The sequence below is a fragment of the Thunnus maccoyii genome, chromosome 1 (genome assembly GCF_910596095.1).
Source record: "Thunnus maccoyii chromosome 1, fThuMac1.1, whole genome shotgun sequence".
Lineage (NCBI taxonomy): Eukaryota > Metazoa > Chordata > Actinopteri > Scombriformes > Scombridae > Thunnus > Thunnus maccoyii.
The window spans coordinates 35,131,656-35,149,614 of record NC_056533.1 but is presented as its reverse complement, the minus strand read 5'-3'; the positions used below and the strand labels follow the sequence as shown (position 1 = coordinate 35,149,614).

General features: G+C 40.2%; 1 protein-coding gene and 1 long non-coding RNA gene across 2 annotated transcripts in view; one reads left to right on the top strand and one right to left on the bottom strand.

Annotated features, from left to right (window-relative positions):
• The window catches only part of LOC121895269 (Golgi apparatus protein 1-like), a 29,109-nt gene extending 13,255 nt beyond the window's left edge, over positions 1-15,854 (top strand). The window contains exons 5-26 of the mRNA XM_042408282.1: positions 639-842; positions 1,712-1,783; positions 1,888-2,074; positions 2,218-2,435; positions 3,173-3,294; positions 3,506-3,607; positions 5,290-5,443; positions 6,683-6,820; positions 7,005-7,091; positions 7,223-7,285; positions 8,352-8,465; positions 9,122-9,210; positions 9,483-9,600; positions 10,844-10,936; positions 11,128-11,265; positions 11,357-11,480; positions 11,621-11,763; positions 12,798-12,899; positions 13,035-13,142; positions 14,130-14,250; positions 14,457-14,563; positions 14,642-15,854. Coding sequence (XP_042264216.1) covers positions 639-842; positions 1,712-1,783; positions 1,888-2,074; positions 2,218-2,435; positions 3,173-3,294; positions 3,506-3,607; positions 5,290-5,443; positions 6,683-6,820; positions 7,005-7,091; positions 7,223-7,285; positions 8,352-8,465; positions 9,122-9,210; positions 9,483-9,600; positions 10,844-10,936; positions 11,128-11,265; positions 11,357-11,480; positions 11,621-11,763; positions 12,798-12,899; positions 13,035-13,142; positions 14,130-14,250; positions 14,457-14,563; positions 14,642-14,809 — 2,772 coding nt within the window. The 3' untranslated portion in view covers positions 14,810-15,854. The remainder of the gene's footprint in view (positions 1-638; positions 843-1,711; positions 1,784-1,887; positions 2,075-2,217; positions 2,436-3,172; positions 3,295-3,505; positions 3,608-5,289; positions 5,444-6,682; positions 6,821-7,004; positions 7,092-7,222; positions 7,286-8,351; positions 8,466-9,121; positions 9,211-9,482; positions 9,601-10,843; positions 10,937-11,127; positions 11,266-11,356; positions 11,481-11,620; positions 11,764-12,797; positions 12,900-13,034; positions 13,143-14,129; positions 14,251-14,456; positions 14,564-14,641) is intronic.
• LOC121895274 lies at positions 10,982-11,665 on the bottom strand. Its single transcript, XR_006095726.1, has 3 exons — positions 11,575-11,665; positions 11,339-11,398; positions 10,982-11,246 (listed from the first exon to the last, which is right to left on the bottom strand). It is a non-coding gene; the product is annotated as an uncharacterized LOC121895274 (long non-coding RNA).
• Positions 15,855-17,959: the final 2,105 nt, after the last annotated feature.

The window sequence follows — 17,959 nt, the reverse complement described above, 5'->3', positions numbered from 1 at the left end:
AGATCCCTTCACATTCTGCACACTTTATTATGTTGTAGATCTAATTTTAAATGCCATGGGAAAACATGTTAAAATCAAACACTTAAATCTCTCATTTTTACTAAAAGTATTCAGACCCTTTGCCCCCAAATTATGCTCAAGTGCATCATGTTTGCTTTAATTATTCTTGAGACGAGTCCACCTGCAGCGACCAGGCAAGAAAGGTCTGTGAGGTGACTAAGAACCCAGCGGTCACTCTGACAGAGCTTCTGAAGTCACCTGCTGAGTCTCCCAACAGGTTCTCCCATCAGTCAGGCCTTTGTGATAGACTGGCTAAATGGAAACAACTATAAAGTAGAAGGAGCATGACAGTCTGCTTGGAGTTTGCCAAACAGCATTTAAAGGACTCTGAAAGCATCAGGAAAAAGATTCTCAGTCTGATGAGATAAAAATTGAACTCCAAACACAAAGCCCTGCTCATCACCTGGTGAATAGCATCTCTACAGTGAAGCATGATGGTGACAGAATCGTACGGAGCAACTCGGCACTGTTTTTATTTTCATGTGTAACAAAGAGTCACCACAATCTCAGAGTTTTGATTGAGTTATTACATTTGATCGAACCGTCTTTCATCTGTTGTTGTCGTCTTTCCTCGTCAGGACGTCCACTCGCAGGGTGAAGTCATCTCCTGTCTGGAGAAGGCCTTGGTGAGGGAGGCGGAGCAGCAGGATCGGGCTCATCCAATCAAAGAGGAGTGTCAGAGGGCGATCCTGCGTGTGGCGGAGCTGTCGTCGGACGACTTTCACCTCGACCGACATCTTTACTTCTCCTGCCGAGACGACCGCGAGAGATTCTGCCAGAACGTGAGGAGACGCCGCCACTTACTGCTGATTTTACAGTTTTAAATTATTAAATTTATTGACATCTTTGTTTCTATCCAAAATTTCCATTCATGCTACCACAAACGAATGGAAATTTTTACCACAATTTACTGTTAACACTAGATTCTGGCTGTTGAAAAATAGACAAATCAGAAAGTACTCAGAGACTTTATAGTGTACATGACTCATGTTTACAGTCTTTATCAAAATACACACAGTGACAGATGTTTAATTTCAGTTTAATTACAGGAAGTGCGCTAGTGAGAAATGTTCAAAAAGCCTTTTGTTTCAATGTTTAAAAAATCCTGAACCAGCACCGAAAACCAGACTCTTGTTTCTTGGCCAACGTGTTACTTTCCCACCAGATTTTATTCAAATATGTTCACAGGTTTTTTGAGATGTTCTGTTAACAGACAAACAAAAACATGACCCTGTTAAATAATGATTAATTACCTTGTTTTTTTAAACAAACAAAAAAATCTTAAAGTGTCTCTAATATATTAACAGTCTCTGTTCTCTGTGATCTTTTGAAATTAAAATACATTTTTGTAAATATGGTGGTTGGATGAGTGTGAATATAACTGATAATTGTAATTTCACTTCATCTTGCTGCTGGCATCTGTTGATTCTCAACTAGATTTATTGATTAAAGCAGTCAGATAAACTGCTGGATATAATATTTACTGTATCTGTTAAGCAATTTACTGCTGTAACAAACAAAAATGAGTAAAGCTAACAGCTTCCTGCAATGTGTGAAATTATTCTAAACATGTTTAAGCAGTTGTAGTCTAATTATGGTCTTTTAAAACGATATAAAAGTGTTTCTCCCTTTCTGTTCCTCGTCTCCTCAGACTCAGGCTGGAGAAGGAAAAGTCTACAAGTGTCTGTTCAATCACAAGTTTGAAGAGGCCATGTCAGAAAAGGTACCACCAACTCAACATCTACCACCCGCAGGAGGATTATCATCGACTCCTGAACTCAGGTGGTCTCCTTCGGTCACTAACGCTCCTCCTCCTCTCCTCCACAGTGCAGAGACGCTCTGACCACCCGCCAGAAGCTGATCTCTCAGGATTACAGGGTCAGTTACTCTCTGGCTAAAGCCTGTAAACTGGACCTGAGGAAGCAGCGCTGCAGTCTGGACACCAGCCTGCCGCGAGCCCGCGAGGCCCGACTCTCGTACCTGCTGCTGTGCCTGGAGGCCGCCGTGCACCGAGGTGTGTTTCCGTTCACTCTTATCTCAATCTGCAAAAGAAAATGACGTGTATCTTCATAATAGATAAATAGGATATATAATTATGTTCATCCCTTGTGTCATCAGAGCTTAATCGTGTCAGTGATAATTTGATTTTGTGTGCAGGTCGTCCGGTCAGCGGGGAGTGTCAGGGGGAGATGCTGGACTACCGGCGGATGCTGATGGAGGATTTCTCTCTGAGTCCGGAGATCGTGCTTCACTGCCGGACCGAGATCGAGGCTCACTGCTCGGGCCTTCACCGCAAAGGCCGCACGCTGCACTGCCTGATGAGAATCGGACGCGGCGACCGCAGCACCGCCGTCGACAGCGTCTGCCAGAGCGCCGTAAGTCACCGTCGTCGTGCCGCTTCACCGTGGAGGAGGTACAGACAGCTGAGAGGAAAAACGGAGGCTGGAATCATTGAGTTATTATAGTGATTTACTACTAGAACTACTTTTAGTAGATAGACATTAGTCTCACCAGTCTAGTGCAGAAAAATGTGTTTTGCTCTTAGCATGAAGTCTGACAAAGCTCAGTGAGGTACGCTCAGGTTGGTTAGAGGCTCCATTTCTCCATAGTTGGACCAATCACAGCAGTTCTGGCAGAATCAGGCTTTAGTGCATATCTACTACTTTAAATTGTTTACAAATGTTTGTTTATTTCTGTAGTATCAGACAGTACTGTATCATTTATATTAACGATGCATCTAATGACTATTTTTTTTATCGATTCATCTACTGATTATTTTCCCCAACAACCGTCTGTGTAAATGCCTTTTATAATTCCCCAGAGCCCAGGATGAATCCTTGTTTTGTCTGATCAACAGTCTAAAACCCCAAATTATTCTGTTAACTATGATATAAGACTCAAATCCCCACATTTAAAACACTGTAACCATCAAATGTTTGTCATTTTTACTTGAAAATTGACTAAAACAATTATTCATTTATCAAAATAGTTGCAGATTATTTTTCTGTCAATTGACTAATCATTTAAACTGTAATTTATACAAAACTGTAACAGACTGTTTATCACTTTTCCTGCTGCTGACGTGTTTTCCTGAACTTTGTTCCCGCTGCAGCTGCAGACTCTGATTCAGTCCGCCGACCCCGGCGCCGACTACCGCATCGACCGAGCTCTCAACGAGGCCTGCGAGTCCGTCATCCAGACCGCCTGCAAACACATCCGCAACGGAGACCCGATGTGAGCTGGTTAAAAAAAACACACATTACATCACCATATCTGAATTATGGCTTTAAATTATGATCAGTGATTGTTTTGATCATCATTAACAGCTCATTGATAGATTATTATATATTCCTAATGTACACAAGTTCATCAGCTGACTGTGTGTGTGTGTGTGTGTGTGTGTGTGTGTGTGTGTGTGTGTGTGTGCGTGTGCGTGTGTGTGTAGGATCCTGTCGTGCCTGATGGAGCATCTGTACACAGAGAAGATGGTGGAGGACTGTGAACACCGACTCTTGGAGCTTCAGTATTTCATATCCAGAGACTGGAAGTGAGTTTGTTCTCTGACGCTTGAATCCATCAACTAATGAGACGATTTAAATAACTTCAGTTAGTTGATTTTAATGTGACAATTTACACAGAATAACTTATGCCATTTGTTAAAAAAATTTCTTTTTAATGACCATTAAACAATAGAGACCGGAGCCAAAGTATCAACATTTAACAGAATTTATTTTCTTGTACAAGACGGAGCGTTTCACAATACAACACACAGGATTAGGTTACAAAGAAAAAGGTTCCCAGAGGAGCGACTATAACGGGGTTTTATACACCTTAAGTGGGAGTTACAGTTCTTTTCTTAATCTATCAAATACAGATTTATAGATAACGTCATGTTGCCCAACTGACCCCCAGATGACATGTCTCATCCTTTCTCCAACGAATTTTAATTTCTTCATCTTCCTCTTTATAAATATAATGCTGAACTCCCTTTAACCTCAGCTGATAAGTCTGCTGATGTTGCAGAGTTGCAGTAAAACAGGAACAATTCATCATGATCTATGTAAAACAGTAACACTCATACACAGTGTAATCATAATTTTTATAAAATCATTATTGGCATGACATAAGTTCATTCTTGACTTTGGAAAAAATAACATTAATTCAAGGTCCACTTGCTAGCTTTTCAGAAGCTTTTTACCACATCTCACAGTCTTCATGAACAGATGGAGTTAGTAGTATTTTGCTCTTTGCGTTACAAGTCGTTCATATTGAAACTCTGTTGTGAAAATTGATCCAACGCAGTTGTTTAATACCACGTTTGCCTCAAAGTTCCCGGCATTAGAGTTTATTTTCTTAAAGAGAGACAGTATTGAGTTATAACACTAATCTATACATGAAAAGAAGAATTTAAAGTGTCTATAATCTATATTTTTTTTTATAATGTGTAAAAATATGCAAATGTCAGTGTGTAATGTGTTGTGTGTGTGGTTCATAGTGATGAACCTACAGAGAATTATCAGCGACTCTGCAGCTCCTCTCGGCTTTACGGAGCTTTATAGTGAGTTTCAGCTCATTGTTTATCTGTCAGGCTGCAACTTTACTGTTTTGCTTCACTCTCAGCGCTTAAATAGCATCATTTTGGGCTGCAGCAGACAGCTTTTTTAGAAAAAGCTGTAAAAACTCACTGTACACTACCTGCTCAACACCAAACGGCAAACAGACACAGTTAGCTGTAGACTAGCTGGTGAACATAGTGGAGCTTTTAGCAGCTAAAGAGCCAGATATTTCCCTCAGGAGTTGGTAGAGAGCAAAAGTTAAAAGAGTTAAAAGAGAGTGAATATTGGACTTACATTCACCAGGTGAACAGAAACACGACTCCACATGAATGATAATGTTGCTCTTTAACTGCTGGAAATAAGCAACTATTTGCTAACAAGTTCAACATTTCAACTTAAAAAGATGGATATATGTCAGTGTTGTGGTTATAACTTGTTTCTGCTTCCCCCTGCTGGCCAAAACCTTTAAAGTATTTATTTACCTTCTTTTCCTCAGGCTTTAATAGCTTTTTTTTCTTCAGAATTCAAAATTTGAATCTCAGAATATTGAAATAAATCCCCAAAATTATGACTTTATCTTCATACTATATACTATATTTTCTTTACAAACTAAACAGTAAAGTGGAGGAAACGGTGGTAAAATACAGATGAAGTTCCTCTCTGTGTCTCTCAGACTGGATCCCATCCTGTATAAGAAGTGTCAGGGTGACGCTGCCCGGCTCTGCCACACACACGGCTGGAACGAGACCAGTGAGCTGATGCCGCCCGGCGCCGTCTTCTCCTGCCTCTACCGCCACGCTTACCGCACCGAGGAGCAGGGACGCCGGGTAGGATTTCTGATGCTGGATCACTGTCGCTGCTTTAATCGCAATTTTGACGTATTTTTCTTCTTCAGGATTATTTTGTCAGTTCGGTATTATAACTCTGTATTCTCCTGACAGCCGAATCAGCAGGTGTAACTCTTTCATATTTCTAAATTTAACAGGTAAACCATTACGAGGAGGTAAGTGGTCGATGGTTCACCTCAATCGGAATTGATCTTGGTGAAGGGGTAAATTGATGATGACGATGAAAATGACACAATCCAGTTTGAGATGAGATTTTAATTTGTGCTCGACTGAAAGGCTGGGGTGATTTCATGTGGTGTGTGTGTGACTTCCTCCTCCACAGCGAGGCCGAGCAGTGCCAGTCTGTCTGTCTCTGTCTGCTTAAATATAGAGGAGCTTACCAACAACAGCAACTAAAATCACACATTTAAATTTTGGTGGTTTAAATTTTAATAGACCAGAAAAAATAGCTTTGCATGTTATAGCTGCAAACATGATAAACATTATTTTCAATTTAAATTTTACACAAGACTAAAACTTTACTACTCTGGCGAATCAGAACCTGGTCTTAAAGAGACAGGAGCTAAAACAGCCTGTTTCACACAGATACTGAACTGATGTGCTTCAAAAGACTAGTATAAGATAAATAAGGAGGTTTTTTTAATTGTAATTCATGCAAAGATATTCCAGTAGAGCCCCAGAATAAAAAAATAGACCTTGAAATGTGTAGAATATGTCCCCTTTAATGTTGACATGAACATGATTTCATGCTATTTACTAGCTGGACACTGAGAATGATGCTAATATGGCATGAACGCAACATTAGGGGACAAGAACAGAAGCACAAACAAGAGTCGATATTATCGACCGCTATTAACTTATCATGTATATATCAATATTGGTACATATGTTGGCTGATAAGTAACAAAACATGGTACAGAGAAATGTTAAAGACAGGTTTGAGGTGGTTAAGAAACAGAACTTTTTGAAAAAATGTCCCACTCAGTACACATATTGGTCACTATTCTTAAACAAATATAAGGGATTCGTATCAAAAATGTTTGTTTGTGTCTTTATATTAAAAAAACCCAAAATAATCCAAGATATCAACATCATATTAGTCTCAGAAACCCAGTATCTGTTTCCAGTACAAACCTGTGTGTGTGTGTGTGTGTGTGTGTGTGTGTGTGTGTGTGTGTGTGTGTGTGTGTGTGTGTGTGTGTGTGTGTGTGTTTGCAGTTATCTCGGGACTGTAAGATGGAGGTGCAGAGGATTCTCCATCAGAGGGCGCTGGATGTGAAGCTGGACCCTGAGCTGCAGAAGCGATGCATGACGGACCTCGGCAAGTGGTGCAGCGAGAAGACAGATGCTGGACAGGTGGGACGGACAAATGTTTTCACTGCTGCTGCAACTGCTTTAACCCACTGATTGATCTTTAAGCGCCCTCTGTTGGCTGTTTGGTTCATCATCATGGTTCTTTTTACATCAAACCTTGAAAACTTTAGAGGAATCTTGTTTACTTGCTGCTGACATTTTCCCACATCTGTGTTTGTGTGTGCAGGAGCTGGAGTGTCTGCAGGATCACTTGGAAGATCTGGTGTCTACCTGCAGAGACGTCGTGGGCAACCTGACAGAGCTGGAGTCAGAGGTCAGAGTTCACCAGTATTAACCACAATAAATAGTCACCTGAGTAGCTGAGAGGTGTTGATGTATGATATGAGCGTTTCTTCATGTCAACTGCATATTTTGAACTTTGTCTGTTTCTGTTTCACTGTTCAGGACATCCAGATCGACGCTCTGCTCATCAGAGCCTGTGAACCCGTCATCCAGGGCCACTGCCACGTGAGAACTTAAACCTTTTTACATGTGTACACACAACGTTTTTGACTTGACATGGTAAAGCCCCTTTACACTGTACTATTTTGGGTCGTCTGAGATGAAAGTTGACAATCGTGAGAGAAACGTGGTGAAATCTTTGGTCGTCAATCCATAACGGTCTCACCATGAGATACGTCCAATGACAACCGATTTGGAGCTTTGGGAACTGAAGACATTTCAGAAATTTAAGACCAAATTCTCACATCGTGACTGCTGCTACGACGTCCCACCTCTACAAACCAACCAATCAGAATACAACAGGAAATGACACAGAATACACTAGCTGGTGTGACGTTTCCTCAAACTGATATCTGACAGTCTGACACAGAATTTCATTATCAGGTTCTCACACAATGTGACCTGCAATAAACTCACACCATTGTTGTTGCTGCACAGTATAAAGGCGCCATTACTCAATGGTAATTTTAAAAAAACAACACTTTTTACATTTCTGGACGAAATCCTTTTCTCTGTTAGTTATGGGAATGACATTCTATCCACCTGGTACCTGGACAACTATTGAAATTTTGATTCCTTATGTTTTTGGTGATCTCCTGACCTTTTGGTGAAAGGTCACCATTATAACAAAACCACTCCTTGACAAATATTGTTAATTAATAAATATAAAAGAGCTCAAAAAGTAGACTTTCTCCCCAGAGGACGAACCCCTTTTCCATTCAGACACTTCCTACTACTTAACAAGATATCTCATAATCCGGCAGCTGCATTGTGATTAAAATTTGCTGATCACTGTCTATTCCCAAAGGTTCAACCTTTTTAGATTTTAGTGACCCCTTGACCTTTTTTCTGGTGCCACTCACAGGACAAATAATTGTTTTCTTCTTCTCCAAAACATTCGTATTGTGAGGTTGTAGTAAGGCAAGGCATGTTTTTTTTTATTTCCATTATATTTTATTTTACTTGACTCCAGTTCTTTAGTTCTTCAAGAATCTAAAGCAAGTCCAGTTATTAACTTTGCCCTTCTGGATATGTAAATAATAATATGTGTGTGTTTGTTTGTTTGTTGTAGGATTTCGCTGATAACCAGATTGACACCGGTGATCTGATGGAGTGTTTGGTTCAGAATAAACACCAGAAGGAGATGAACGACAAGTGTTCAGTCGGCGTTACACACTTCCAGCTGGTCAGTTACAACATTTGTCTCTTTCTCGCTCTGTTTTTCTCCCCAATCTCACCATAACTACTTTGATAAATTAAAAATTTAAATCACAAATCACTCACAAACAGCAGTTTACATTTTTATTTACTAATTTGGGAGATAAATCCAAATTAATCTGCTCTTAACTCTTTTCTTTCCTCTACAAGCAAGTTTTTAGTCCTGTTTGTTCCTTAAGTTGCAGGATATCTTAAAAACTTGTGAAACTAATCAGGCCGAGGCATAAATAATTAGTTTTTGATTAAATTTGATTAAATCTTGATTATGCAACCTTGACGGAGGTTTGTTTCTATGAGCGCTTCCTCGTTCACATTGTGTCAGTCACATATCTTTACTTGATCTTTCTGTAAATGTTTTACATTAGATCACAGTTACAATTAATTTCAATTAATTCAATCAAAAGTAATTTAAACAGCTGGTCTTTCACCTTGTAAGAGTGTGAAACTTTAATTGTCTCCTTTGGGGAATTAAGTTTCAGCAAATGACAAAAGAAAGAAAAAATGAAAACTAGTGAAGAGGAGTTTCAGAGGTGACAGACGACACCGTTTTGCTCTGCTGCAGGTGTTTCTGTATAATGAGGGACGTCGTTTAAATCTCCGTCTCTTCCTGTGTTCAACTTACAGATTCAGATGAAGGATTTCCGGTTCTCCTATAAGTTCAAGATGGCCTGCAAGGAGGACGTTCTGCGCTTGTGTCCAAACATCAAGAAGAAGTGAGTCATGAAAACATCCAGAAAACTTGAAGCGTGCAGAAAAGGTTTGACGTTTTGGTAAATACACTTATTTGCTTTCTAGATGAGAAGAAAGTGAATACGCGTATTTCCCAAAAATGTTGAACTATTCCTTTAAACTTTCTAAGCTCTATTTTTCCTCTTTGTTTCTCTGCAAAACACTTTGTGAGCAACAGTCAAAAGTATTTTATGCATCCGGTAAATCTGATTTTAAATTGACGTAATTAACACTTTTCATGTCTGCGACCCTTCAGGGTAGACGTCGTCATCTGTCTCAGCACCACGGTGAGGAACGACACGCTGCAGGAGGCCAGAGAGCAGCGGGTTTCTCTGAAATGTCGTAAACAGCTGCGGGTGGAGGAGCTGGAAATGGTACCGCACACACACACACACACACACACACACACACACACACACACACACACACACACACACACACACACACACACACCAATACACACACACACAGCCTCACTGACTCACTGTCACACATCTGAAATTAAAGACATTTAACAGTCTGTCAATACTTGAGTCCAGATTAGTTGTGCAACAGGTATCCATGACAACACGATACTTATGTCGCATGATGATGTTAATGCAACCGTTCTGGTCCTGATAGCACAAACATACTAATAAAAACAGGGCACATGATGATCAAGCTCCAGCATCATCTTCAAACAAGATGCATTTCTTGTTGCTAACAATGCAGATGTTCACTAGTTGACAGTTTGGTGTTGTGCTCAGTCCTCATGAAGTCTTAATTAGCCACATTAGCAGCATTGATCAACAACTATTGGCTGGACTGGCACAACATTTTGTTCAGACATTCATGGTCCAACAGGATGAATCCTAGTGATCCTCTAGCGCCACCATGATTCACATTTGTGGTTTTTGGGTGAAATATGTCAACAACTATTGGATGGATAGGCACCAAATCTGATTGAATTGTAATAACTTTATTGATCTGGTGCCAGTTTCAATTTGTCCAATACTTTGGTTTATGATAAAACCTGCAAAACTAACAACACTCCCTCCCTCCTCAGCTCTATTTTTTGTTTAGGGCTAATTAGCAAATTTCAGCATGCTAACATGTTAGCAGGCATGTTGGCCTGCTGACATTAGCATTTAGCTCGAAGCTCCGCTGTGCTAAAGTGCAAACAGCCTCACACAGCTGCTAGCATGGCTGTAATATTAGCTCTACAGTTTACTGACTGTCATTAAGAACCAGCGCATGAAAAATCCAGCAAATTATATATTTCCTGATGACTTAGAAACAGATCAACAAATGAAAGACTTCATGCAATTGTCTTGCAGTCCAATCACGTTGTTTTTAACGACCAGCTTATGGACCAGTTGGCGTCCATGTAGGAGCAGACTCCATGCACCAGAACTTACTCAAAGCAAACTTTAGACCAGTGTTTTGTGGTTGACCCCACAGTTGTTTTCTGGAACGCACTCAAATTTGTTAACAGATTAAATGTGCCGTACTCCTGGAGAAATACTGTACTCTTTAACAGTTTCAGTATTTGTTTGCTAGTAAACCTTTTAGCTTATGTAACACCATGAAAGCTTGTAGCTACAGTGCTAGGTTAAACTCCTTCTCTTCTCTTCTCAGTCGGAGGATATCCGGTTGGAACCGGAGCTGTACGATCCCTGTAAGTCTGACATCAGTCGCCTGTGTCCCAACGTGGCCTTTGGTAACGCTCAGGTAAGAAACATCAGACTGCAAACATATGAGAACATACAAAAATGTTAGAAACATCAGAACCACTTCTCTTATCTTTCCTCTTGTCCCTCCCTCCGTCTGATCTTTTTCCTTCTGTCCCCTCTTCGTCTCTCCTCTCTTTTCTCCGCCTCTCCCCTCGTCTCTCTGATCTGCGTCCCCCGTCTCCTCCTCAGATGATCGAGTGTCTGAAGGAGCAGAAGAAGCAGCTCAGTCAGCGCTGCCACCAGCGGATCTTCCGGCTGCAGGAGGTGGAGATGACCGACCCCGAGCTCGACTACCAGCTGATGAGAGTCTGCAAGCAGATGATCAAGGTGAGGAGGAGGAAGAGGAGAGAGAGAGAAAAGATCTGTGATGTAAGACAGGAAGTGGAAGGATGTCACTGACTGAAACTCTCTCCTGCAGCGGTTCTGCACTGAAGCCGACGCCAGAAACGTTCTTCAGTGTCTGAAACAGAACAAGAACAGCGAGCTGATGGATCCCAAATGTAAACAGATGATCACCAAGAGGCAGATCACCCAGAACACAGGTACACACGTTCATAAAAAGTCTGGAATACACAAATACGAAGCAAGATATCATGAACCTGATCTGACTCAACCAAACCAGAATCCACCGCTCACCTTACTGACACCTTCATCATCCTCCCTCTTCCTCTTCCTCCTCCAGACTACAGGTTGAACCCGGTGTTGAGAAAAGCTTGTCGAGCCGACATCCCCAAATTCTGCCAGTCCATCCTGAACAAGGCGAGCGAGGACAGCGAGCTGGAGGGTCAAGTCATCGCCTGCCTCAAACTCAAATACGCAGACCAGGTTAGACCTCGATTACATCACAGTCTGTCTCCCAAAACCTCCGCAGGAGACGGCAGGACGCTTTAAAACTGATTCATTTTAATTTGATTCAAACCTGTTTGAGTTCTGAGAATTTTCAGGTATTTAAAGGTTAATTATTTGCTGCAATTCGATACAAAAAAAATGAAAAGTGTTAAGTTGGTTTAGTTGGCAAATTTACATTAATTTGCTAAGATCCTTAAACAATTATTTAAATGACAGAACATACTTCAGTGTGTAGTTTTTTTTTTTTGTCGAATCACATATTAGCATATCAAGTTGTTTCTTAAAAACTCTATAATGAACACATTTTGTTTACTACCAAATTACAGTTATACAGCAGCTACTTTCAGGAAATTATTGAAAAAAACTAATATATTAATATATCGTTTGACACAGAAAACTTCATTCTGAAAACTGAGTGTTTTCTGTCAGTTAAAGAAATGTCAAGAGTCTCATTTATTAAGCATCATCTGCTAATTAACAGCTACGTATGAATCCAAATATAATGAATCAGCACTTACCAACTAAACCAACTTAACATTTTTTCTGTTTTTTCTTATAATTTGTATCAAATTGCACCACCCTCGCTGTAAAATCTACTGTTAAATATCTATTATATTAAGGGACCTGTAAAAGTGTTATCCAAAGCTGCAAATAAAAGATGAGGATTTTAAGAAAGGCATCAAACCAGCAATAAGTGAATTTTGACCAAAACAATATGGGATAAAGGTCCAGTTGATGAGATGACTGGTTAAAGATCTACAGTGCACTCAGATGTAACTATTGCAGGTAAAGGTATAATAAATGTTGGACTCATTTTCAATTAAAATTTTAATTTACTTGTATTGGTTTTAAAATTACAGGTAAAAGCGAGGCACTACTAAATTTATGTTTCATGATACTTTTTTAAATATGTATATAAAAAGCATAAAAGAATCATGAAACATTGTGTTGTTGTTGTGGTTACTGTTGTCGTGTTAAATTGTGTGTTTCCTGGCTGGGGTTTGGTTCAGAGGTTGTCTCCAGACTGTGAAGACCAGATCAGAGTGATTCTGCAGGAGTCGGCGCTGGACTACAGACTGGACCCACAGCTGCAGATGCACTGCTCAGACGAGGTACACACACACACACACACACACACACGCACGCACGCAAACACACACACACACGGTCGTTATTTATCTGTTTCCACATCCTTGACGTCTCCTCGCCTCCCTTCACGCCGTCTGTCCTCCTGTTTTCTCCTCCAGATCTCTAAGCTGTGTGCGGAGGAGGCAGCAGCTCAGGAGCAGACAGGTCAGGTGGAGGAGTGTCTGAAAGTCAACCTGCTGAAGATCAAACAGGACGCCTGTAAAAAGGTACAGTTACATCACGCTGTCTGCTGCACTAGTTCACGATTACTTTACCAAAAGCATCTTTAAATATGATTTTATTTTCTTGATATTTATTGAAAATATTCAAACAGCACACTGATGAGTAGATAAGATGTTTATAAGTGTTGTATCAAAAAGTCAAAGTGCACATATGTTCATATACAGACTGCAGGTTTCAGGTCATCTTACTACACTTTTAAAACAGATAAATAGACTGTTTGATTTAGTGAATTCATCACATTTCATTATTTAAATCTTATTAAAGTTGCATTATTATATTGTGGTAATGTATTTACTGCACCAACAGGGACTATTTATAAAAACATCCTCCCATGTTGGTGTGTTCAGGTGTCTGTGAACTGTAGGAAAAACATGTTACATGATCGACAAGCCAACAGTTTGATTCAGGAAACAACCACATGATTTTGTAAGCATTGATGGACATTTGTTCCAAAGGTTTTAAACGTCTTTGTATTTATTTTTTCCTCTGTGATGGCCTGATTTTTAAATTTATTTTAAACACCACAATGAGGCTCAGCTCACTGACTCAGAGATGAAACAGACAAAGTCACAACACCACATAGATACTGATGCATCTGTGGTTGCTGAATTTTAACTTTTAACAAATAAAAATATCCAAAAGCAGTCTAACATGAACTCAAAGACTTTACAGATGCAACTTTATTTTTCATCTAACATCAAAAATGGTTCTGACACACTGCCTCTGTGTTTTATAAGTGGTTTTACTGTTTCCTCTTTTCCTTACTCTTGTTACTTTGGTGAATGCTGGTCTGTAACATAGTCGTCAAATATAAAAAATATTATTAAGGTTAAGAAAGAGGATTCACCACCAAAAATGTCCAGCATGTCTTGCAGATTGGACTCCATCACTTCAGATGATTCAGTCCAAAAGGTTCTGGTGTTGGTGTGGGAGCTCAGCTTTTTTTTTTTGTTTGTTCTTCTTGTGTGCAGGAAGTCCTGAACATGCTGAAGGAGAGTAAGGCGGACATCTTTGTGGATCCGGTCCTCCACACAGCCTGTGCTCTGGACCTCAAACACCACTGTGCTGCCATCACTCCCGGCAGAGGAAGACGTGGGTGCTTTCACTCGTTTTATTTCACATTTTAGTTATATATTGTCATGAAGATGTGTCATCTTGCTTGCATCACCTGTGACTATTAATCCCAACGATTGACCCATCGGATCACGTCTTTTTTTTGTTGTTTTTGAATGGTTTCCAGTGAGATTCTCCACTGTGTATTTGTATGTTTTACTTTGTCTTTGTTTCTCTCCATCCAGAGATGTCGTGTCTGATGGAAGCCTTACAGGACAAAAGAGTTCGTCTGCAGCCGGAGTGTAAGAAAAGACTTCAAGACCGCATCGACATGTGGAGCTACGCCGCCAAGGTAAACACCAGGAGGAGGCATCTCGTCTTAAAAAAGACGTTTTATTTCCTGTCTTTAATTTGTCCCTCCGTCCTGTAGGTGGCGCCAGCAGAGGGCTTCTCAGATCTGGCCGTGCAGGTGATGATGTCGCCCTCGAAGAACTACATCCTGCTCATGATCGCACTGAGCGTGTGCATCCTCTTCCTGGTGGGGCTGCTGTGCGGTCGGATCACCAAGCGCGTGACGAGAGAGCTGAAGGACCGGTAGAGGACGAGCGCTTCAACGCCTTCGAAAAAGACTGACTCCTCGCACCTCCCTGTACCCTTCCTCCTCCTCCTCCTCCTCTCTCAGATGCCTGGTCTGTAACCAGCCGACCTGCACAGTGCCAACGCCAAGTGCTCACATCTGGACCTCCTCCTCTGTTTGCATCAAATCCAAAACAGTCCCCAACTCTCACAAAAACCTTTTAATTTCCATTTGGGCATCTCTAAACCACGAGAGACTATCGATCGTCTCTCCGATCGGAGCGTTTTCTCCTCCATGATCGTATTTTTTTTTTCTCTCCAAGCGAACCCGCTTTTCTCCGAGGATGTTGTTTGGAGTTGGATGTGAGATTGTCCGGCATCTTTTCAGTTTCTAAAATAAGCGCTGTTCATGATGTGACTTTGAGGGCTGCCGCTTCTCTCGCTGAGGTTAGGATTTCTTTCCCTGCGTTAGGTCCCGATGCTTTTTTTTTTTGTCATATTTAATGGAGACTGGCGCATGTAGAGCAACAAAGAAATCGTTTCAGTTTTTAAGTGACTGCGGCTGCCTGAATCGCACAAAAAGCAACTTGGAATGTTGAGGCACACTTTTAAGGTTGAATTCTGAGATGTACTTGTTGCTTTGAAAACATTTTTTCTCATCTTTCATGAAGTCCCGTCCTCTTCACTCCTGCACAGGATCACGTCCAGCTCACCAAGTACAACTCTAAACATCTTCGGACCAGTTCAGGCCTCCTTCACAAAGGTCAAGCTGATCTCCATTATCAGAAACTTTGTGTGCACTTTTCATTTTTTTATAACTTCATTTAAATTCTAATAATTAAATCTTTGCACTTTTTTTTTTTTTTTAATTTTATTGCCTTATTTATTGTTGATTAATGACTGATTCTTATTTGTGTTTTGTGCATGTTGCTGTGCAGCTAAACACACCTGCTGAGGAGGTGAAAGTCAGCAGATGTGAAAAGGTCAGATTACAGAAGTGGAAACCAAAATGTTAGTTGCATCTCAAGTTTTGGATTGTAAAGAATACACAAGTTATGGTGGAAACACGCAGGAGTCACTGTCTCTGTTGCCTTTAACGATCAAACTCAACCTGTCACGTAAACAGTGCACAGACACGAGCAGTTACCTTTGTTTTATGAGGGAGGACGTTGAGGGGCTGCAACTAATGATTATTTTCATTATCAATTAATCTGCCGATAATTCTCTCGATTAATCGTTTGGTCTGTCAGAAAACACTGATGTTTTCATGTCTTATTTTGTCCAACCAACAGTCTACATCTCAATTTACTGTAATGTAACATAAGGAAAAGCATCTAAGAATGTTTAGCACACGATTCATCGATTATCAGAGTAGCTGCTGATTGATGGATTATGTGGATTTAGCCTTTAAACATGAGACTTGTGTAAAAATAGCTGGTTTTCTCTGCATAAGAAGCTCCTGCTCTTCTTAAAATAAATAATTTATTTATTGACACTATTAAACCTGCACTGAGCTGCTAACCTACTGAAACACAGTGTAAATTTCAACTATTTCTTCTTCTCTTTTCTTTTTTTTTGGCAAAGATCTGTTTATTGGATGAAAAATTACATGTCCAGTGGCGTCAGTACAAGTGTCCAAAAAACAAAAAAAAATGTCTTAATTTTCACAAGATGTCCTAATTTTTAAGCCATGAGGAGGAGAAAAAGACAAAAAGTGAACTTTAAATTGGAACAATAAGCTGTAACTATTTCTTAGTAAACAACAGCCGGATGCTTTGACTTCCTGGAGTCTTGTTGCTATGGTGACGTTGCCAGGCAGGTTGTGCGCAGTAGTGCTGGGCGGATGAGAAATAGTTTCACTATGTAAAACCAAATCACCAAAAAACACCACTTTCTGAAATAAATGAGATACAAGATATTAATTTGTGAGCTTTAGACGTGCTGGCAGATGCGTCATTTAATTTGGACAGAGCCGTGCTAGCTGTTTTCTCTTGCTTCCGGTCTTTACATGAAGCTAAGCTAATTAGCTCCTAGCTCCAGCTCTTATAAACCCACTGTACACCACCTGCCGAGCACCAAACAGCATGTTCTTCTGTCAAAAAAAAGTAAATTAAAGCAGCTTTAGAAGAGTACTCCATCAATTTAGCATCACATTTAACATCGTCAGACTCACAATGGATAGTTTGAGTATCAAAATCAATGGGGCAGATCCAGAGATGTTGTCTTTTTTTAATCCCACGTATACCTCTTTGTTGTCTAAAACTAGCGCCTACATTACCCACAGTGCAACTCGATTGCTGACGTTTCAGTTGAAGTTTTGAATGTGTTATGCTAGTAGTGGCTAATGTAGCCTCGACGAGCGGGCTGCGGCGGTCTGCTAACTTCAGCCCCAACCGATGAATTTAACTTTACTTTTAACTTTAACAAAAAAAAAATAAATGTCCTCCCCTTTTCCCACATCAATACCGGAATACTTTCTTGTTTTATGAGTGAAGCTTTACAGCTGCGGTGTCTGTTTGACCAATCAGCGATGGTCTTCTCTGCAAACCCCGCCCCCACACTTCCTGTACTGCCCTGTAGAGCCTGTAGTGCCCTTACAACAGACGTCATGCTAGTTAAGATAAACGCATCAGATAGTTATATTTAAAAGACATGGAAGTTTTGAAGGATTTATGCTGTTATCACAATAAAAATCTCTTAAATCAGGAGAGAATTCTTTTTGCAATTTTGTTCTTTTTCTAAGTGATGACTGTTTCTTTTTGTAACGCATTTCACATTCATCAAAAGATTTTTTCTGAAGTAACCGCACTTTTCTTTTTACAGATGTTTTGCAGCTTGTACATTAATATCTGTGAATGATGAAAACCCCAGAAAAAGCTCGAAAGAGTCGAACTTTCTCTGCTCGTTTACAAAAGTTAATGAAGCTCAAGTTGCAAATAATTTGTGGATATGTTCTCGAAGGACTTTTGACTGTGAAAAAAGAAAAAAAAGAAACGTCCTCTACCTGAAAGCCGAGCGGATCAGTCGTCAGATAGAAACCAACAGCTCGCTGCTTTGAGCTTTTCTAAAAAACGATCCTTTTGTTTCTGTCTGCGTCAGCTGAAGCCAACAGCTATCATAACCAGTTTTGTATGTAAGTCTCTACGTGTACAAACTTTATTGGTGTGCAATT